Source organism: Zingiber officinale, chromosome 2A, assembly GCF_018446385.1.
Source record: "Zingiber officinale cultivar Zhangliang chromosome 2A, Zo_v1.1, whole genome shotgun sequence".
NCBI lineage: Eukaryota > Viridiplantae > Streptophyta > Magnoliopsida > Zingiberales > Zingiberaceae > Zingiber > Zingiber officinale.
The window spans coordinates 140009363-140032986 of record NC_055988.1 but is presented as its reverse complement, the minus strand read 5'-3'; the positions used below and the strand labels follow the sequence as shown (position 1 = coordinate 140032986).

General features: G+C 37.5%; 1 protein-coding gene across 3 annotated transcripts; it reads right to left on the bottom strand.

The window, feature by feature from the left end:
* Window positions 1-809: 809 nt before the first annotated feature.
* On the bottom strand, window positions 810-11335 carry LOC122042443 (mitochondrial inner membrane protease subunit 2-like). Of its 3 annotated transcripts, none has more exons than XM_042602568.1 (5): window positions 11237-11335; window positions 3977-4225; window positions 3825-3897; window positions 3482-3647; window positions 810-1074 (listed from the first exon to the last, which is right to left on the bottom strand). In XM_042602568.1, the coding sequence occupies exons 2-5, from the start codon at window positions 4140-4142 to the stop codon at window positions 967-969; spliced, it is 513 nt and encodes a 170-aa protein (XP_042458502.1). In that variant the 5' UTR covers window positions 4143-4225; window positions 11237-11335; the 3' UTR covers window positions 810-966. The 3 variants fall into 3 exon arrangements, with proteins under 3 accessions (XP_042458502.1, XP_042458501.1, XP_042458504.1); XM_042602567.1 differs by lacking the exon at window positions 11237-11335 and adding an exon at window positions 11092-11229; XM_042602570.1 differs by lacking the exon at window positions 11237-11335 and having other exon boundaries at window positions 3977-4242.
* Window positions 11336-23624: the final 12289 nt, after the last annotated feature.

Here is a 23624-nt window from a genome sequence, read left to right as displayed (position 1 = left end):
GTGTTGATACCTCAGTCATTACAGAAGATCTGCCACGATGATAATTCTATTGCATTCAAATCATATTTAATTTAGGTCATCATCTTTTCAATTGCCTTTTTGTTTGTGCTGTAAATTTGATGTTAACTAGATCCTGCGCATGAATCTTCTCGATTTAGTATAGTTTGTTAGAATTTAATGTTTGGATTCATGATTTGAGGGCACCCTTCATTAGGTGCCAATTTAATTTAGTGCTCTATAATCCAACCAAGGGAATAGGAGGAACAGTGAAGAAGGCATATGAACTCATGGATTCTTATCCAGATGCCTTCATGCTCCAAGAACCCTGCAAATTTCAAGCTATATATAAGTTTCTTTTATAATTTTCTGATCTCAGTATTGTTCGTGACACATCATAGTTTCTTTTATGTATAATAAATATAGAATTAATTTACAAATTAACCTTGTGATCAAAGAACTAAAGTAAATAACAACTTTTAAAAAGCGTGAATGAGTATTTTTAAAAAGTTCCTAAATTAGATCCAACAAACATACTCTTCATTTATTTATTTTTAATAATTTAAATATCTAGATTTCATATGATTAATCTTAAAAGTAGACGATCTTCCTCTAATTCACCTACCGTATAAATTCGAAACCCAATTTATGCACACTCATGCTCACATACAATTTTTATTTTGATTTTAACAATCATAGAAAAAAAATATATCATTTCCCACACGACTTGGGAATGGGGAGTGTCCACCCCAATACAGTTTTTAGAGTAACAAAAAACGTGACAGAAAAGTAAGTTCCCTAAGAAAATCATGGAAAATGGATCTTGTAAGATTGTTAGAAAAGGAAAAGGTACAAAAAAATCCCATTATTTGCGAAAATTGTTGATGAATGAGTGAACCAAACGTACAACAGCTTTGCCAATGATCCAAATATAACTGGAAATGGTTAGAATTTTCATATCAAAGCAAATCATTGTGGTGAACATCTCTCCGATGCCGTCTTTCTTTCCACTTTGCTTATTCTCTGGGGTGGCCATATAACATGAGTTACCCTCCCTTGAATCAACCCTAAGGGAACCTGCACCAGAGGTAAAGAATAGTCATTCGTGTTCATTGGAGCGAAAAGACCATATTCATTCACTAAAATCGACAACAATAATCATGGTATTAGCAGCACAATTTAAAATAAAAAAGTGACATGATGACTCAGTTTATCCCTTTTTCCTAAAAAAAAAAGAACAATTTGACTTCAGAATCTGTAACATAAATGCAGAGTTATCATGATAAGAATACTCCAATGAAGAACATGTCAAGCATCTAAACATTTGATTAGCTCAACAGATGCATGAGTGATGAAAATGAACTTGAAGAGGTAATTATTATGCCCATAGGTTAGCAATACAAGTAGCATAGATGCATTATGTCTGGTTTTTCTTCAAAACAATTGGCTTTAAATACACAACTTTTAAGAATAATTTCTTCTTTATTATGCAAGCATAAGCCATCAATTACAATATTTTTTATTATTTATATCAATAAGTATTAGTCTATGATGTGGTAGCACACAACTAAGAGGCTACAAACAACAATATGTTTCAGTCTCTTCCACTGGGTGTATTCTGAATCAATAATCTAGCACAGCATAATGTGGTAGCAAGGAGGCATAACATTTGCAGTATGTAGAAAGCATTTTCTAACACTGACAAAAGGGATATATTGATTATAGTTTGAAAAGAAAAATCTGAACAAATTGCCTCTCTCAAATATTTGAAAGACATTTGTTCACTAGGGTACAGCAGCAGTACAGTATGAACGGTAGAAGCTCTTCCAAGAGCTAAAATTTGACACCGGAACACAAATTGAAATATAAAATGATGAAGCTTACATTAATGAATACGTATAATTTGGATTCTTAACACATTCGTAAAAATCAATGAAACAAGAATTCACAGTAGAATTTTAGTACCAAATTGTTACCAATGCTTACATTGTAGAAGATTTACCTTACATAATTACTGCTCAACTCTTTAAACCTAGAGTTTGTTAATCCAGATTCATAAGAACTCGCTGAGTCACATCCTGAGATATTTGGTCATCATACGATGCAATCAGACATGTTTAGATTTTCTTGATAGCAATCCTTGACTTTGCTTCTGTTATAATATTCTCCAATATATTTTAAGGTTAAATTTTTTACCAATCCTTTTAAATTGGAGAAAATGGAAGAGTTTGTTGACTTAAAACTTCGATGTCCAATATCTATTGTCATTGGGTGGTGATGGCCATAAGCAACCTACCTCCAATTGTGAGTTGAGTATATATGCATGCTCCCGGATCATCTTTAAAGTGTTTCAATCCAAACTGGATTTCTATAATGCCTAAATTTATAAAGTAAATAGCTCAAGACAGTCAAATAGAAGCTTATCTACATTCAGGATAATTGCTAATGTCCTATAGTCTGTATCTTGCATAGGGAACATCATTGAGCAGTGTAAATCCCAACTATTTCAAGTTGATTATATGCATCTTACTTGTCCATTGAACTCTCTTTATACAAGATTATATAATAAAAATTCATAAAAATCATATTACTTATTACATTAATTAAAATTTTCTTTCTTCTTACAATATCCCTTGCACCTTCAACTCTAATAGATTTAACTAGTCTAATGATAGAGTACATTGGTCACCTACCATTTTAATCATTTTATCATCTAGTGGACCTACATGTAATTGCCCAAGGATTTTAGCGTGTGTATATACATAATTATCTTTTCCTATTAACCCCATAGATCAATCATAGAATTTTCATATTTGTTGTGTTAGTTTCTTTTTATGTTATTTCCTAAGTGCCCAAAACTGTAAGGGACAGCACTAGTATATTTAAAATTCATGCAAGTAAAAGTATATGGAAAAAGTATTATTCTTTCAAGGCCCATGTACGATCTCCAGATACAGATTTTCTTGTAGACCCCCATCATGAACATGCTGAAGTTTACGTCAAAAGGCTAACAACACCAATTTCTGCTGAAAAGGTAGGCTACCTCAAACATTATTTATGTAAAAAGACCACATTTCCTGCTTATAAGTAATGAAAAGGATACATAATGTAAGAAACTATTTAGAAAAGAGATTATATTCTGGTAAGTTTGAAAAATAGAGCCAGTAGTTGGAACTCCAATATTCTGCTAACTAGTTAAATACTGTATTAACATGTTTTCATGGTCAACAACATTATTTACTTTCATTTTAAGATATTTGAATTAATTCCCTAATGCTTCAATGTTTTTCTTAAGTGAAAACTGAAGGACAAACGACCACAACCACCTTCATGTTTTAAGTTCCAAGTTGAATCTCCAGAACAGGGAGAGAATAGAGATAAGAGGATCTAGATGTGCAACCTAAAACAAAAATCCCATGCATAGAGAAGAGCAAGCTTCAAAAATAAAGCCCAGTTGTCATAGATCTCAGTGTCAAATACTTACAGAGCCAAAAGATCGTGAATCAAAACTATGCGCAGCATTATCACCTTCCACCCAACAATGACCTTCCGGGATTGTAAAAACATCAGAAGACTCTGGAATTTGCACCCAGTCACCAGGCAATGCAATTAATCTTTTAGCAAAAGTCTGCCTGTGGTTAGTTGGAGATCTACCCATAAACAAAAGACACAATTAGAGGAGAAATTAAAAAGTAATTAAGTATGCATACTAGATGGTCAGACATGCTTGTACAATCATGAAAAATGATGGCTGGGGAAGTAACTTGGAACAAAGAAAAGTATTTCAAGCTAAACACCTGCAGATGGAACCCATCTGTGGAACTTACTTGAAAATGATAACGTCCCCACGTGAGAATTCATATTTTTCCAGGCAGAATTTTTCAACAAGTACAATATCAGCTGGGTGTAGGCAGTACAATTAGTGAAGAAGTATTTACTAAATATACAAGATTTAATATAGTGCTTTCACAAAAGATACCTTTAAGAAGTCCAGACAAACCAACTTCAGAAGCTGAAAATGTTGGATGCATAGAACTGCCTCTTATAGTAGCAATGCTTGCATATCGATCAGACATTGTTATACCAATCAAAGCTCCAGTTATGGACTTCTTTGTGAATAACCATAATCTGTTCCCGCCACACATCTCAATTTCTTCTGTATACGTGCATGTGATGTATATGCGAACAAAATTGAGAGTAAAACAGAACAAATTGAAGGCCCGAGTAGCTGCAAACATTAAAAGTTTCAAAGATACAGAAAAAGATAGCGTAACTAAATGTAAAACAATGAAAATGAGTAGCAATTGAAGGTGATTGATACTCATCGAACAAACAATTACAAACAAAAATTTTATTAATGAAACCAAATTCATGATTCTGAGGATTGAGTTAGATTCTAGCAACCAATTTCTGAAAAAAAAAAAAAACTGCAATTAGAGATTGAAGAAGGCAAATAAAAATCACACTGTTCAAAGACATATTGTCACCTATCTTGAAAGTTGATCAAGAATCCCAACCTGAAAATATAACCAGGAGGCAATTTCCTACAATCTTTATTATGGATGACGAAATGATAAGGTGTTTAACACCAGCAACAAATAAGAAAACAGAGAAACAAGTATGAGAAGAGCAAATGGAGAAGCAATATTCAATATCCAAAAATTTTCATTGTCACCTAGCGTAAGGTGAATAACCCTTTCTAATAAAAACAGTGGAATAGTGAGCAACACTACACTCTAATTTCTATGAAGCAAGTAGGACGTTATATTCTGAAATTTGCTCCATAACAAACAAGAAAAAGGATAGAAAAGGAATCACTAACAACCATTATTAGAGATGCAAAAAAGATGCAAACTAACATGGATAGAAGGTTGTTTCCTAAAATTAGATCCCGTATTTGCATATAAATATGTCTCACTTTTCAATAAAGGTATATACTTTTTATTTCAACTTTACATGGTATCAAAGTAGTAGAATTGAAATTAGGGTTTGTCTGGAAACTGCTATTTTTTTCCCAAATCTGCATACGACAAAGACTCGCGCCAACGCATCATGCGTCCTTCTTCCTTTGTCACCGACGCAAACAAAAAGGGCTTCGCCGCTTCCACCATCAAGCCCCAAACAGCGCCTCCTTGCTGGCCAGGACCCAGAGGACATCCCTCCGGTCAGCCACCGCCGTCCGCAGCAAAGGAGTCAGCGGACAGATTTTGTTCGCCGCTGTCCAGCTAGGTTTTGTGCCGCTGCCGCCCTCTACCGCTCATTGCCGGCCAACTGTTGGTTGCCACTGAGTTTCTGGCCATCACAGCCCTCTCCTACTGATCTTCCAGCGGATGGGCAGCAGGAAAAGTTGCTGGACAGCAACCTGTTTCGCCAGACAGCAACCTCTATTAGCTGCTTCTTCCACTCGCTTGCTCTCTAAAGTCTTTCCTCTCTCTTGCTCTCCGAAGTCTTCCTTTGCTGCTGCCTCACACCACCGCCTCTAGCCCTAACGCAGCAGAAAGAAAACAGCGAAGTCTTCTGTTGTTGTTCCCTCTCCGAGCAGCAGCAGCTGCGTCGTCTTCCTTTGGCAGAAATCAGATCGGCAGAAATCAGAGAAGTCTTCCTTCCTTCATCTTTTATTCGACTTTCTTTGGGATAAATCCTCATGGTTGAAAATAAGCCTTCTCTTGTGACGGACATGGTACCAGTGATGTCTAAAATCACGGACTATTAGCTAAATGGTTTGAACTATTTGGATTGGAGTAAGACGGTTCGTCTTTATCTACGAAATATTTACAAAGATGGTCATTTGACTAATAACCCTCCTCAAGATGATTCAAAGTAAACATGGCTTAGAGAAGATGCTCGCTTGTTTCTTCAAATTTAGAATTGTATTGATGGTGAGGTAATAGGTTTGATCAATCATTGTGAATTTGTTAAAGAACTAATGGATTACTTGGAATTTCTGTATTATGGGAAAGGGATTCTCTCTCGCATGTATGAGGTGTGTAAAGCATTTTATCGTGTGGAAAAACAAGATCAACCTCTCATCAATTATCTTATGGCGTTCAAGAAGACATATGATGAGCTTAATATGCTTTTGTCATTTAGCCCTGATGTGAAGGTTCGACAACGACAACGAGAGCAAATGGCTATTGTGAGCTTCCTTGCTGACCTATCTACTGATTTTGAGTCTGCTAAGTCACAAGTTTTCTCCGGTTCTAACGTCTCTTCTTTACAAGATGTATTTAGTCGTGTTCTTCGTAAAGAAAACACTGCACCCATTTCGCTTAGTGGTGCTTTGGTGAGTCACAAAACTAAATATGTACATGGAAAACCAACTAATCACAGTGGAAGCAAAGAAGGTGGCTCACAGGACTTTGAAACTCGAACGTCGAATTTAGGTAGATTATATGCAACCACTGTTGTAAGCCAGGACATATGAAGTTTGGATGTAGAAAGATACGGTATAAAAATCAGCAAAAACACTTAGCCTATATTGCATCTACTAATGATGCATCTGATGAATCGGTCCTTATCTCTGCAGATAAATTTATCAAATTCTCAAAATATCATGAATCACTCAAGTCTTCATCTTCCTCTGTCACTGCTATTGCTGATTCAAGTAAACAAAATGCATGTCTTCTTTCCTCCTCTTCCAAATGGGTCATTGATTCTGGTGCCACGAATCATATAACAAGTCATTCTAGTCTCTTTTCTACTTTTCAATCCAAAGCTAACACTCCTACTGTTACTTTAGCTGATGGGTCTCTATCTTATATTCATGGGTCTGACACTATCAATCCTGCTCCTTTGTTTTCTGTGTCCTTTGTCTTACATTTACCTAATTTATCCTTTAATTTGCTCTCTGTCAGTCAATTAACTCGTAATCTTAACTGTTGCATCTCATTTTTTCCTGATCATTATTTATTTCAGGATCTTTTGACGAAGAAGATTACTGGAGGTCTCTACATTTTTGACACACCGGTCCCATATTCTTTTGCTAGCTCAAGTATCACTTCTCCGTTCAAGGATCATTGTCGGTTGGGGCATCCGTCTCTACCTATGCGCAAAAAGCTTTGTCCACAATATAGTAAGGTGTCTTCATTAGATTGTGAGTCGTGCCAGTTTGCAAAACATCATCATCTTAGTTTAAGTCCTAAAGTAAATAAATGTGCTACTACTCCTTTTAAATTAGTTCATTCCGATATTTAGGGTCCTTGTCCTGTTCTATCTAAACTTGATTTTAGGTATTTTGTTACTTTTGTTGATGATTACTCTCGTGTAAGTTGGTTATATTTAATGAAAAATAGTTATGATTTATTTTCTTTGTTTTGTTCCTTTTGTGTTGAAATTAAAACTCAGTTCAATACACTTGTCCATACTTTATGAAGTGATAATACTAAGGAGTATATGTCCGGTTTATTCCAATCGTATATGAGTTAGAATGGCATGCTTCATAAAATCTCTTGTGTTGGCACTCCATTCCAAAATAGTGTAGTTGAACGTAAAAATAGACATCTTCTTGAAACTGCATGGGCCCCTTTATTTTAAATGAATGTTCCCAAGCTTTTTCGGGCTAATGCAGTTTCTACAGTATGTTTTCTCATTAATGACATGTCATCCTCTGTTCTTCATAGTGATATCCCTTACAAAATCCTTTTCCCTAATAAGTAGTTATTTCCTATTAACCCTAAGATATTTAGTAGCACCTGTTTTACCCGGGATGTTCATCCACATGTTACTAAATTAAATCCCAAGTCTTTGAAGTGTATCTTTCTTGGTTATTCTCGTCTTCAGAAAGGTTATAGGAGTTATTATCCGAGTATTAACAAAAATCCTATCCCAATTGATGTTACCTTCATGGAAGACACACTTTATTTTCCATCCACATCAATTCTAACTCATCAAATGGAGGATGATGATTTGTTGGTGTATTCTATCACACACTCTGCACCTATCCCTGAATCGGCTTGTCAAGCCTCCTATTATTCAAGTCTACTCCAGGTGTTACCCTCTAGATTCATGTCCTGCACCTACGACTTCGTCATCAGGTCCAGTCCCGAGCGATGATCTTCCTATTGCATTACGCAAAGGTAAACGACAGTGTACTTATCCTACTTCTTCTTTTGTTTCTTACGACGACTTGTCATCTTCCTCTTATTCTTTTATTGCTTCACTTGATTCTACCTCTATTCCTAAGAATGTGCGCAAGGCCATATCTAATCCTGGTTGGAAGAAGCAATGATAATGGAGATAAATGCTTTAGATGACAATGGCACTTGGAACTTGGTTGATCTACCTTCAGGGAAACGGACTATTAGATGCAAATGGATATTCACAGTTAAAGTAAATCTGGATGGGTTAGTTGCCATATTAAAAGCACATCTTGTCGCTAAAGGTTATGCTCAGATTTATGGGGTGGATTATTCTAACACTTTTTCTCCTGTTGCAAAGTTAACAACTGTTCGATTATTTATCTCAATGGCCGCTACCCATTATTGGCCTTTACATCAACTTGACATCAAGAATGCTTTTCTTCATGGTGATCTTTAGGAGGAGGTGTATATGGAGCAATCTCCTGGTTTTGTTGCTCAAGGGGAGTCAGGGCAAGTTTGTCATCTTCAAAAATTTTTGTATAGTTTGAAACAGAATCTTCATGCTTGGTTTGGAAAATTTAGTTAAATTATTGAAAAATTTGGTATGATGAAAAACAAGTCTAATCATTCTGTGTTCTGCTAATTTAGTTAAATTATTGAAAAATTTGGTATGATGAAAAACAAGTCTGATCATTCTGTGTTCTACAAGCAGTCAGGAGCTAGTATCATTTAGTTGTATATGTAGATGATATTGTTATCAGGAAATGATACTATGAGAATCTCATCTCTTAAATCTTTCATACTCAGTTTCATACGAAAACTTGAGGGTGCTAAAGTATTTCTTGGGTGTTAAAGTTATGAGAAGTAAAAAAAGTATTTCTATCTTAGAGAAAATATATCCTCAACTTATTAACTCCTCAACTTATTAACTAAAACAAGAAAATTGGAGGCAAAGCCTTGTAGTACTCCAATGTGTCTCACAGGAGAAGGGAAACTATTTGAATATCCAAAAAAATATCGAACGTTGGTTGGGAAGTTGAATTACCTTACCATGACTCATCCAGATATTGCATATTCGGTCAGTGTTGTTAGTCAGTTTATGTCATCTCCAACCATTCATCATTGGGAAGCATTAGAGCAGGTTTTGTGTTATTTGAAGGGACCACCCGGACGGGGTATCATATATAAAAATCATGGGCATACTCATATGGAATGTTTTTCAGATGCAGATTGGGCAAGTTCTAAAATGGATAGAAGATCTACTTCAAGTTATTGTATCTTTGTTAGAAGAAATTTCGTTTCATGGAGAAGTAAAAAGCAAAACATTGTGTCACGATCCGGTGTATAGTCAGAATATAGGGTCATGGCACAGTCTGTGTGCGAGATAATATAGATATATCAACTCTTGACTGAAGTAGGATTTAAAATTTCAATGTCAGCTAAATTATGGTGTGATAACCAAGCTGCTCTTCATATCACATCAAATCCTATGTTTCATGAGCGAACCAAGCACATTGAAATTGATTGTCATTTTGTTCATGAGAAAATTCAACAAAACTTGATTTTTACCGGATATGTGAAGACTGGAGAACAACTTGGGGACATATTCACAAAAGCTTTAAATGGGGTTCAGGTTGATTATCTTTGTAACAAGTTGGGTATGATTAATATTTATGCTCCAACTTGAGGGAGAGTATTATCTGTATATATATATATATATATATATATATATATATATATATATGGCAACTAATAATTATGGAATGTTTTTCAGATGCAGATTAGGCAAGTTCTAAAATGGATAGAAGATATGTATCTTTGTTAAAAGAAATTTAGTTTCATGGAGTAGTAAGAAGTAAAACATTGTGTCATGATCCAGAGTCAAAATATAAGATCATGGCATAGTCTGTGTGCGAGATAATATGAATATATCAACTCTTGACTGTAGTAGGATTTAAAATTTCAGTGTTAGCTAAACTGTGGTGTGATAACCAAGCTGCTCTTCATATTACATCGAATTTTGTGTTTCATGAGCGAACCAAGCACATTGAAATTGATTGTCATTTTGTTCGTGAGAAAATTCAACAAAACTTGATTTTTACCGGATATGTGAAGACTGGAGAACAACTTAGGGGCATATTCACAAAATTTTTAAATGGGGTTCGGGTTGATTATCTTTGTAACAAGTTGGGTATGATTAATATCTATACTCCAACTTGAGGGGGAGTATTATCTGTATATATAGATAGAAAAGGAATCACTAACAACCATTATTAGAGATGCAAAAAAGATGCAAACTAACATGGATAGAAGGCTGTTAGCCATTGCCCACATGTGGAAAAAAAATGCATGCATCCAAGGCAGTGAGAAATTTTGGAAGATTGATTCACCTTATTGTATAATCCAACAGCGTGAGAAGGGCAACACCACATTAATCTCTACGGAAAATAGATGGCACTGCTGATTCTGGCTAAAAAATAAAACGAAATTCCATAGGCTACTTGAATCCGTCCTTTAGCATGCTGAGTTCATTCAAAGATAGACAGGAACCATTCTAGTAAGAGGCTCTACCCGTAGCCATGTCTCCTAACAGGTATCTCACGTGTATCCTGTATAGCTTAGACATGCTACTTTGTAAAATTCAACCATCAACCTGACAGAACTAACCTAATTCAAATTGTTACTTGCCTGTTTAAAACTCAGTCTACTTGTTAGAATCCCAAACATTCCATAACTCGAACAAGTCTAGGGATTGAGAGAACTTGCATTGTCCAATCATCACAAAACTTCATTTAAGCCAAACGAACTTCGACTTCAAATGAACTGAAAATGGAGACGTACTAATTTTTATTCTTATCAACCACCAATTGATAAACCTTTAAATCCCATTGCGTAAAATTCCATCCCTCGAATGCATTTTCCAAGCGATCTAATAATACCAAATTCTATCCGTGCGAAGAATCTAAGGTACGTCGAAAAAAAAAAACAACGACTCAAAAGTAAATTAACCCACGACCTAATAGATCTATGAGCATTCGGAATCTACTTCGGCCGAAAAGGCTTCAGGAGAATTCCCTGTGTTCTGGTCTACCAACGCAATTGAAGAAAGGTGGTAGAGATGGAGAAAACGACTAAGCTTGGCGAAAATTGTGGAAACTTGCCTCCTTCGATCCGTCCAGGAAGGAGCGTTGCCCGCCGCAAGGATCGATGGCCAGTGTCGCTGTGTTGGTGACGCAGAGCGAGGTTTGAAGCGGTGGGGAATTTTAGGAAGCGAAGTGGTCGAGACAAATACTTCGGGTTGGGCTTAACTTGGGTTGGGTTTAAGTAGTTTCCATTTTGCCCCTTAAAGTTTTCAAAAATTCTATTTACTATCGGATTTAGTTTTCTAATTATTGATGTGCTCACTTTGAATTTTAGAAATTTTCATTTGCCACTGTCACTTTTTGAAATTATTTAACCACTAAATTTTTGAAAATTATAAGTTTACTTTTAGAATAATTGGATTGTACTCGTTTTTTTTTAATTTATCATTTCATTTTTTTATTAAATGATTTTGCCTTTTTAATTTTTCTAAAGTTTCATTTTACCCATTCAATTGGTAGGCTAAAAATATTTTTGAAAATTGATATAAATTGTTAAAAATAAATAAATAAATTTGACCTCTATAATCTAGTTATTTTAAATAACTATGCAATTATAAAATCAGTAAAATATTTTTACAGTTTTTTAATTATAAAGTCACTACCTGATGAAAAAAATAATTTTAAATAGCCTTTATATTATCTTATTACAACAAAATAATAGTAATACCGTAGTTTGGATTAAGAGAATTCAAAAGATAGATTATCCAAATCATGAGAACTCAAGTTAGACAACTCTAATCAAGAGGATATAAATATGGGCAGAGTTTACATGGATCCAATGGGGACAACCACCCACACTGGCCCAGACAAAATAAAAAACATATATATATTAACAAAAGGAGAGTGGCAAGTTGGGTTGTCATTGTTCTGGGAGAGCTGCTATTCCCCCTCCCACACACTCATCTCGGGAATCCATCAATTTTTTTTACCCTTATACCCTTTGAATAATTGTCCACTTTCTTTTGTTTCTTTTATCTATTGGTTTTATTTTTTAATCAGTTTTTTATCAATTTTTTTTATCATTTTTTTATATGTTTAAAATATTTTGTTTATTTTTAGTTAAAGATTTTAAGAGTTATTATTTATAAAAATTTTAACAAAATAAAAATTATATATTTAAAACTAATAAAAATACTAACAATTAATAATGAATATATTCATAACTTAGGAACAAATATTTTTTTTTCAAATGAAGAGTACAGCAATAATAAAAAAAATATGAAAATATATAAAAATAGAAATTTTAATCAATATTACCTCCAAATTTTGCTCCTAACGCATTTGATGGTGGTGTACCTATTACTTCGTACCACGAATGAATACGTGTCCTATAACGAGTGACCCATCATTTAGCTTCGTTCAATGAATGTTGTCACCACCATGTTGGAATGGATGGTGCAGGGTAATGAGGGTATAAGAAAATTTGCATGAAGTGATTGCCAACATGGGTAATAGCTATTTCTCGACGCTCTTGGTTTGGAACTGGATGAGTTCTTAATGGCAAGTGAGTAAAACAACTCTAAGCATTTTGACCAAATGTATACAGTACAAGATTGTATCTTGATGTGATGTCATCCAATACATTTCTGATGCCCACGGTTCGAACCAATTCAATGAGAATAATAGATTGACTACCAAATTTCGATCTGGATAAAGTTGATCATATAGATCCTTATTTTATTGAATCTCTTCTATAAGCTAGATCGTACTTAAAACCAACCTTCTTCACCATACCCAATTAGTGCAGCTATTGTCCTAAATCCACAATGACCATCGGGTTGAACGTCAACAGTGTGAAAAATATAACGCTAAGAGGCACAGGTAATTTCTCAATATAAGTGTCATAGATGGGTGGAATTGGAGAGTGATCATGGGTCGTTTGAGTATTGCAAATATTCGACCATTCCACGTCTTCCTCTCCCTCGAGATGTTGCAATCGGTTGAGAGACCCTAGATCCTGAAGTGGATGCATCTGCAAAAGAAGGTATGCGATGTCCACTTTGCTCATCTCTACTCGTAGGTCGATCTCTATGTTCCGTGTTGTACGAAGGGCTTGAACTGTACTTTGAGATGGATCTATCATATCGAAAAACTTATATATCATATGCTCTCGTATATATGGATCAATCTCATCTAATATCTCAACAACGTGGGATGTCCTGTTGGGTCGTGCTCCCTCATCATTAAATTGATGTACGTGCATAGACAATCTCTTCCAATGAGCATTGATACTCTATAGCAGAATTGGAATGGAGAACTAACGGTAATGTGCAAGATCGTGCTCACATGACAATACATATACAATTTTGATAGAACAGTTGCATCTACTGACTAGCTGGTAAGGTATTTCCTCAACGTATTTTAGCTGACCAAAAATTAACTCCATTGTCTCTAATGAAATCCGACATCTTATTTGACTAAAAATGTCATCATGTAAATGTTGATGGCATGAAATATTGAGAGATCTCTCGAACGACTTCTTAATATCCCTGAACTGAATTCTTAACATCTTATGTATTTTTTCAAAAGATGTTTGTAGGGATGACATGGTATCTCCCAAATATAATTTCAGTCTCGCATGTGCAGACTCTGCCCTGTAATAAAAAAATGTGTTGTGTTTTAATATTGAAAAGAATTGAAATAGTATAATAATGAACAAAATTGAAATAATAAAGCTATAAAGTAACTATATCTTCAATTTGAATTACTCCCGAGGTGCATACATATATCAACCCAGGCTGAAACAAACCGTTCTTTGTAAGGGTACAACTATATCCCAAAAGTAATTTAGAACACCCTCGAATCGTTGATACTCCTTGCGCATGACATCCCACTTCTGCTGGTAAAACCACTATGTGGATGAATTAATGAGTGAGTGTCATAATGCATAAAAATGTTGTCACTCCAGACCAAGCATAGGGGTGCATTTCTTCATTACACACTGGTTTATGTGTCAAATACAAAGGATGTGACGTGCATTGGGAAAGCATGTTTCAATGGCATTAATAAGCACCAAATCTCGATCTGAAAAAAATACCAATGGCAATGATGTCTTCTTTTCAACCATCCACTTCTTTAAGGTACCTAATGCCCATGTCAGTTGCTTTGTCCTCTTATTACTAAGATATAAGAACATAAGTGAGTAAGTTCGCATTATGGATGTGATATCCACAACCTACAATAGTGGTATCCGATACTCATTTTTCTTGTATGTGGCATTAATGATCTAACACAGATGAAAATTTGACAGACAACTCTAGACTTTTTTGGATAAACCCAAAGAATATCTGTGATTTCGTTGGTGTCTGGGTTTGTACGGTAATTATGGAGGTATTCTTTCTTGATTAATTGCTCCAAGACATACTGATCATAGAATTTAGGCCGCCCCATTTAGCGGATTTATTTGTGAAAATGGCATTATAAATGCTTTTGATCCCTGTAGTGTTTAACGGGTCTCTTTCCTTCAAAGTACTAAAAATTTCACGAGATGGTGTTGACCATGTCGAGCATAAATTTTTTCTCTATTGGTTTTAACCTATTCGGGTACTCATGACCATTAATATATTCTACTAATTGATGATTAAGAAAACCACAGACAATTCTTAAACCCCACATCACACCATCTGGAGGTATTGGTATACCTCGTAGCTCAAATGGGTATTCACATTTTTTAGTCCCAGTATTTCTTTTTAAGGATTGTCCATCAACTAAATATCGTGGTGGTTTGTACTTTCCACCTTTTTCACACATAAGATAACACTTTGGTAGCTTGCCACCTTTTAAATTAGCAGAATTTTTAATAATCACTACAATACCATTCTTCGGACCAACTGTCTTTACCCAATTTATCATATCTTCTCTACTTTTAAATATCTATATAAAAAAATATAACAAAAATGTATAAGTATGATATTATCCATTCTTAATATAATTTCTCTACTTATAAAATAAATAATGAATATGCATAAAATAATGATAATAACTAACCTGATCTGTAGTAAATTCGACTGTATAATCACAACTGTTGTTGGAGATACTCTCTTCAGTAGGAACATCATTCTCAATTGACTAACTATCTGAAAATAAACTCAAATAGTCATCTATAATTTCCTTCTATGGATTATGAAAAGTAATGACTAAGAAGATAACTATGTTTTAGACAGCGAGAAGGAGAGGGAGAGAGGGAGAGAGGGAGATAATAGTGGAGGGAGTTGTGACTGAAGAGTGACTAGAAATGAAGTGTGAGAGGAGGATTTAAAGGGAGAGGTTTTGACATATGTCAAGAGTTGAAGGGTGGGTAATTTAAGGGGAGGACAGGTTCTGACATATGTCAAGGGTTGGAGGGGGTAATTTAAAGGGAGATGAGTGTTTTGACATGTGTCAAGGATTGGAGGGTGGGTAATTTAAAGATAGTGAGAAGTTCTGACATATGTCAAGAGTTGGAAGAGGGGTAATTTAAAGGGATGAGAGATTTTGACATGTATCAAGGGTTGGAAGGAGGTAATTTAAAGGGATGAGAGATTTTGACATGTGTCAAGGGTTTGAAGAGGGGTAATTTAAAGGAAGGAGAGATTCTAACATATGTCAAGGGTTGAAGGTGGTAGTTTAAGGGAGAGTAGTGTTTTGACATGTGTCAAGGATTGAAGGATGAGTAATTTAAAGGGAGGGAAGGTTCTGACATATGTTAAGCGTTGAAGAGGAGTAATTTAAATAGAGAGGGGTGTTTTGACAAGTGTCAATATTTGGAGGATGAGTAATTTAAAGAGAGTGAGAAGTTCTTACATGTGTCATGTGTCAAGGGTTGGAGAGAGGGATAATTTAAAGGGAGAAAAGATGCTAGCCAAGATTTGGAGGGGTAATTTAAATGTCGAATTATGAAGGTAATTTAAAGGCAAAGAGAGATTCTTATATATGTTAAAAATTATATAAAATAAAAAATTGATAAAAATAATAATAAACAAAATTGATTAAAAAAAATAAAAATTAAATAAAATTGGGAAAAAAATAAAATAAAAAAGTAAATTGATTAAAAAATAAAACTAAATAAAATATATAAGTATTGATGAACAAAATAATAAATAAAATTAATTTTAAAAAATTAAATAAAAAGAAGAAGAGGGTAAAAGTGTCATTTGGCAAGGAGAGAGAAGAGGGGGGGTGCTGTCATATGGGGGAGGGAAAAATAATTTGTCATTGTTCTGGTCATCTTGATTGTAATAAACAAGCGAGAAAGTGAGTGGATGATTGTGAAAGTAAAAGCTATGTCAAGTAGTACAAATGAATCAAGTCACTTATGAGTTACTCAGAACGGTTCGGTCAAAACTTGACTCAAGTTTGAAGTTAACCAAGCTCAAGTTAATTTGATTAAAAATCGAGTCGAACTCAAGCCTAATTATTACTAACTTGGTGGCTCATCGAGATAAACGAGCTAGTAATAATATATATTTTTATAATATATAATATATTTAATTTATTTATTAAAAAATAATAAAAAATATAAAAAAAAATCAAACTCGAACTCAACTCTACATGCTCGAGCGAACTCGAGCTCGAGTTGAGCCGGTATAAATTGGGTCAAGCCGAGCTCAAGCCTAGGATAGCTCAAGCTTGGCTTGTTTACAACCTTGCCAGAGTCATCTCATCTCGTTCACATATAATGAGCTGTAGCAAGCCACAGGGAAGTTCTCTACGAAACTCAGGGGAGGGGGTTTTGGATCCATGTTTAAAGGGTCGTTGCCCGGTTCAACTGATATTGTTGTGAAGAAGCTTGAGGGTGTTTCACTAAAGCGAGAAGTAGTTCCGAAAAGAGGTGAGCACACCAGGAGCCATTCAATTCATGTGAAACTCACTAGGCTAATTGCTTTTGCTCTCAAGGGACCAAGAAGTTGTTGGTCTATTAGTTCATACCAAGTGGTTCATTAGCTGATCAGCTTTTTCGTAGCAACTCGAATGTTTTGGCTAGAAAACAAGTTATTGAATCGATATTGGAACTGCAAGAGGATTAGCTTATCTCTATGAGCAACGCAAGGATAACATCATACATTGTGTCATTAAGCCAGAGAACATACTTTTTGGATGATTGACTTGTGCCAAAAGTAGTTGATTTTGGTCTAACAAAGGAACTTTAGCAAAGTTCTCACAACCATTCAAGGAAGTAGAGGGTATATCGTGCTCGAATGGATTTCAGGTATACCCATCATTACAAAAGTAAATGTTTATAGCTACGGAATGATGTTGTTTGAGATCATATCGGGAAAAAGAAACCTAATGTACATGGGAGAAAGTAGTTTTGAGTTCTTCCCCTTAGTCGCAACAATCAAACTCGTAATTGGAAATGTCAAAAGTTTGCCAGACCAAAGGCCAGTGGGTAAAGCCAACTCAGAAGAGTTTGAAATTGCTTGTAAACTTGCTTGCTGGTGCATTCCAGATGATGAGAGCTCGTGGCCAATGATGAGTCAAATTGTTCAAGCTCTAGAGGGCGATCTAGATATCAGCATTCCTCATGTTCCAAGGTCACTCCAAGTCCTAAACAAGACATGGTCCAAGAACATCAGTTCCTCATATAAGGAGTGTTACAATTTAAATCCTGTTTAAGTTCTAATAAAATGTAAAGCCCGAAAAATTCCCAAATTTATTTTAGAAATATCCTATGATTTTTCTAGATTTTTAAGATATTTTTACATAATTTTTGGAGTACCGGAAGTAGCAAAAACAAATAAGTCGCAAAATGGTTTACGCGGGAATCGAACCCGGGACCCATCGGAGCCTACGACTTATTATGTGTTCCGGAAACCAAGTGAACCCAGCAGGGTCGTGCTGAAAGGATAGGAAATCAAATATATTTATATTTGATTTGGGAGAAATAACTATTTGATATAAATAGAAAACTTAAGTGGGATTAGTTTATTTCTTTTAGGTTCGGCACTTTCTCTCCCTCTCCCGTTTCTTTCTCTCGGCGCAGCAAACAAAGCAAAGGAGACCTAGGGTTCCCTCCCTAGGATCATGTGTTCACTTTCCGGCGACAACACCAGCACGAAGTCGGTCCTTCTCCGCGAGAGGAACGCGAGGACGTAAGCGGTTCGTCGAACGGAGCAGTTTTCCGGAAAACCTAGCGGATAGAATCGTAAGAAAACCTTGCGATTGAGGTAAGAAACCCCTCACCTGTAGTATAATTGCTCTCGCTTGTTAGTTTTGGCGTTAGTTCAGTAGTTCTACAGTTTTCAGTTTTAGGGTGTGCTTTTAGTGCACACCAAGCATTCGGTAGAATGCCCAGTTCAGAAGGATGCACCAGTAGGCATCCTAACAGCATGTAAAATGTATTAGAAACATTTTATTCAGCTTATTACCAGTTATTACAGCTATATGGATCAGATATCCATTGGGTGGGCTCCCACAGTAGCCTCTAGGTTCAGATAACCTAGCTCTAGGTTTAGATAACCTAGAACAGCAAAGTAAAATAAAACAGTATTCAGTATTTTACTTTTATTCAGTTGGCACTGTACTTGGATCAGATATCCATGGGCTGGACTCCCACAGTCGTCCCTAGGTTCAGATAACCTAGTAACCCTGCTGGATTCGGAACTTGCAATCCCGGGTCTCGTAGGGATGCGCGCACAGTAAGTACAGTTGCCAGGGCCCCAGCAGCATGTTTAGTATTTTCATCTATTATTATATATAATTTTCCAAATATGTAATCAGTGATGGAAACACTAACTTAGTTTCAGTTTTAGTTAATTATCTCAGTTAAGTTTCATGATTTGAGTTCATGACCAGTTAGATGTATATGCATTACCAGTTCAGTATTCATGCTTAGTTTCAGATACAGTATGCTATGCTCAGCTTGTTTGTATGCCATGATCAGTTCAGTACATGTTTGTATGCCATGCCATGTTGCCATGCTCAGTTCAGTTTTCAAAAATGTTTTAAAAACATAATCACATCGTTGCATGTTTTTGTGAGGTAGATGGTTTCTTACTAAGCTTCTTAGCTTATAGATGCTACTTTTCTTATACTACAGATACCGGTAAAAGAAAAGTGGACTAGCGGAGGCTGGAGGGCGATGCTACGATGATGGGTGTGTGCAAGGGGTCTGGAATAAAGATCCTTGGGATCTATACGCTTTTATCTCAGTTTTAGTACTTAACATGTTTAGTTTTATGACTTAGTCTTGTTACTAGTTGTTATAGCTTAGTAAACTATGTCTAGTTTAGTTTATCATGTTTAGAATGTTAGTACTTACATGCTAGAGTGTTTTTCATGTATCTAGAGCTTATGTATGTGATTATGGGCACGAATCAGTGCTGGAAATCAGAAATTCTGATTTCGTTTCAGACTATCAGAGCCTAGATCGGTCAGCAGACCGATCCAGTGCCATTTATTCTCCTGGATCGGTCAGCCGACCGATCCAGATGGATACAGTAGCCTACTGTATCTCCCTACATCGGTCAGCCGACCGTTCCATCCGCGAACAGAGAGTTCGGGATGAAATCAGTGAGCCACTGATCGGTCGACCGACCGATCAGTGAGCAGCTGGATCGGTCGGCAGACCGATCCAGCCAGCGTTCCTATGCGTGTTAGTGGATCGTTCCACGGACCGATCCAAAGTTCCAGTTCATTCCCCCCCAGCATAGTTATGAATATCTAGAAGGTAGTTAAGTATAAAATCCCTCTCACAGTGTTAATAGAGGCAACTACCATAGTTTGGTAATGTTTTATTTTACCCAGTTTCCGCTCAGTACAGCACAGTAGCTTCAGTAGATAATGTAGCGTTCCGGCTCACAGCTTAGTACCCAGGAGTCGGGTCGTTACAGAGTGGTATCAGAGCAAGTTCCTTACTTCCTACACACACATCTGCATTGTGCCTACAGCTTCCAAGTAAGAACATCTCTCACTCAGTTTTGTTTGCAGCTTTCATATCAGTTATATGTGCTTTGCTCTCATGTTGGTAGTTAATTAATTCATGTTTACAGTGATAGTATATAACATGTTACCAATAGTTAACTATAACATGATAGCCCAGTTATATATATATGTGTTCTCTGCTATTTAGAAAATGGTACGAGGCGTCCGACTAAGAAAGCATCGGTGGTGAGCCCGGCATGATTCGGTGCCTCCCGGACCTTCTGACACTAGTGGCTCATTCTCGGCGATTAGGTGAAACGGCGGAGATAGCTTCCTTAAAGGCTAACCAAGAGACTACTCCCGGTCACTTCAGTACCGAACCTCACGACTCCGGTAATCACGGAGGTTGTACCAACTCGGCCTCTGATGCAGTTCCGGTGGCGATGGCGGGGCTAAGAAGCATACCTTATCGGTGGCGAGAATTAAGCGAGAACTTCTCGGGCACCGGTGAACCATGGGATGCTCGGGCATGGTTTAAAACATTGGAAAGCACGATGGAGCTTCTAGGCGGCCGAACACGAAAAGGTGAAGTGTGCCTCATTCTTTTAACGGAGATGCACGCATGTGGTGGGGGCGGATTAAATCGAAGTGGCGAAATCAGATGACATGGGCCAACTTTGAGAAAGAATTCTTGAGAATTCTTTCACATGCAATCACGAACCGACACTATGGCGAGTTTCTGAATTTCGTCGGGGCAACCTATCGATTCGGAAGCCGTGAAGAAATTCAACTGGTTGGCCCGTCTGTCCGAACTAGTCAGCTCAGAGAAGGAGCGAGTACGGTTGATGTTGAAGATGCTCGGACCGAGATCGCAATGAATGTGGTGGTGGCGTTCATAGGCCACAAACCACGGAGGAACTAGTGAGTAGTGCTCGATCACCGAGCACTATCAGCACAACATCACCCAGAGAAGCAGGTTTCCACAGAGCCCAAGGGACAAGTGGCTCAAGTACTCAGCAAAAACAACAGGGACATAGCTCCAACCGGAAGGGGAAACGCAAGGCAAGCAGTGACCCAAAAGGAGGACCGGTGGGAAACATTCCAGACATCCCAAGTGTGCTATTTGTGAGAAACATCATCCGGGAGTTTGCCGCAAGGGTATGCGAGGTTGTTTTGAATGTGGACGGGAAGGGCACATGGCTAGCGGTGCCGAACAAGAACGATCTTCCTCAACCTCGGCGTCGATATGGAGCTCGGCCGGTGCTACACGAGATGTATCTTGCCTTAGATGGTCCACAGATCGGTCAGGGCAGATTAGAAGCCCCCACAACTAACACGATTTTCTCACCGACCAGAGAGGACGTAGCAAATGCCTCGGCAGTTGTCATAGGTCGGATCAGTATTTCTGACATAATGCAACTGTTGTCTTATTCGATCTTGGGGCAACCCACTCTTATGTATCTAGGGCATTTGCAAGAAATTAGCAACATCTCCGAGGTACTCAATAGTCAGTTTCGACAACACTACCCTCGGGAGACATTATGGCATCTGCTGGCTCGAGGCGGTGCAGGTCATTATAGCGACGAGAGAACTTTTGGTGATCGATAGTGCTAGAAATGATGACTACGATGTCATCCTTGGAATGGATTTTCCGATCGATATGGCGTCTATAGAGTGCCGTAAATAAAAGGTCATATTCCAACCTGAAGAAGGAGTGCAGTTTGAGTACATAGGAAAACCAAAGAGAAAAGCCAGGAAGTTTCTCTCAGATTGAAAGCACGCAGTTATTGGATTCGGGATGCATGGGATTTTTAGCAAATGTAGTCAACACCGGCCGGACAGAACCAACAGCTATCGAGGTTGAGTCGTTTGTGACTACCAGTTTTCCACTGAAGAGCTACGGGCTTAGCACGGGGAGATTGAATTTGAGATAGAGCTCATTCCGGCACAAATCAATTTCCAAGGCACCGTCTGCATGGCTCGGTGGCCAGAAGGAACTTGAGGAGCAATTGCAGGAGCTTCTTGACAAGGGTTTCATCGCCCTAGTCACTCACCATGGGGAGCACTGTGTTGTTCGTGAAGAAGAAGGATGGAAGCATGCGCTATGCATGACTACTGTGCCTTGAACCAGGTCACAATTAAAAATATGTACCCTCTCCCGAGGATAGATGGATCAGCTAAAGGGAGCCACAGTGTTCTCTAAAATTGACCTCGGATCAGGATATCACCGGGTTAGAGTCAAGAAAGGTGATATACCTAAAACAGCTTTCAGGACCAGATACGGACATTATGAGTTCGTAGTCATGCCTTCGGCGTGACAAATGCTCCAGCTACTTTCATGGACCTCATGAGCAGAGTATGAGAGAATACTTGACAAGTTTGTCATCGTATTCATTGATGACATTCTTATCTATTCGAGCACTCGGGAGGACCATGCAGAGCATCCGAAGACAATTTTGCAGATCCTTCAGCAGAATCTGTACGCCAAATTCACGAAATGTGAATTTTGGCTGGACCAGGTAGCCTTTCTAGGTCACATCATCTCGAGGATGGTGTTATGGTAGATCCCAAGATAGAAGCGGTAAATAGCTGGAAGAGACCGGGAATGCGGTGAAATCGAAGCTTTACGGGATTAGCGAGGCTACTGAAATTCGTGAGGACTTCTCCGGGATAGCCTCCCCACTGACTCTCACGAGAAAGAACAAGAAATTTCGGTGGACGGAGGACCAGCTTCAGTGAACTAAAATGGAGATTGACCAGTGCTCCTATTTTAGCTATACCAGAAAACACAGACAGCTTCGACATCTACAGTGACGCCTCTAAATTGGGATTAGGAGCAGTACTGATGCAGCAGGGCAAGGTGATCGCCTATGCCTCCAGACAACTCAAGGATTATGAGAGGAACTATCCTACTCACGACCTTGAGCTTGCAGCAGTGGTGTTCGCTCTCAAGATTTGGAGACATTATTTGTACGGAGCTCAGTGCAGAGTGTATACAGATCATCAAAGTCTGAAGTATTTCTTTACTCAGAAGGATCTGAATATGCGACAGCGCAGATGGTTAGAGCTGGTCAAGGATTATGACATAGATATCCTCTACCATCCAGGGAAAGCTAATAAGGTAGCAGACGCACTCAGCAGGAAGTCCAGTGCTACCTTATTATCTTTAGCAGCTATGTCACCACCCCTAAGGAAGGAGATTACAACTTTTAGTCTCGAGCTTATAGTCGGGCAGCTTTCCACTATGTCCTTAGCATCTACCTTGCTTGATGATATCCAGACAGCTCAGGAGCAGGATCCTGAAATCCAGAAAATCAAGCAAGGGTTAGCAGAATCAGAAAGTGGAGAGTTCAGTGCTCACATCACGGAGTTAACTATGGTGAGTACTACATATATTTTATAACAACATCAACTACCACACCAAGGTGCCCCTAGACTCCGCAGCTATGGTTCCACCAAATGTATCAGAGTCTAGATGAGGCCGAGGACATCATTGAAAGTGTGGCTCAGAACCATCTGTTGGAACCCCAAGGTGTTTTGATGTGATCAAACAAGCTAAGTTAGG

Excerpts from the sequence above, each read along its gene's own strand:
- LOC122042443 (XM_042602567.1), bottom strand. Across the intron at positions 3,648-3,824 it reads GGGGACGTTATCATTTTCAA|ATCTCCAACTAACCACAGGC; the intron begins GTAAGTTCCACA and ends GTTTATGGGTAG. Across the intron at positions 1,075-3,481 it reads ATTCACGATCTTTTGGCTCT|GTTCCCTTAGGGTTGATTCA; the intron begins GTAAGTATTTGA and ends CCTCTGGTGCAG.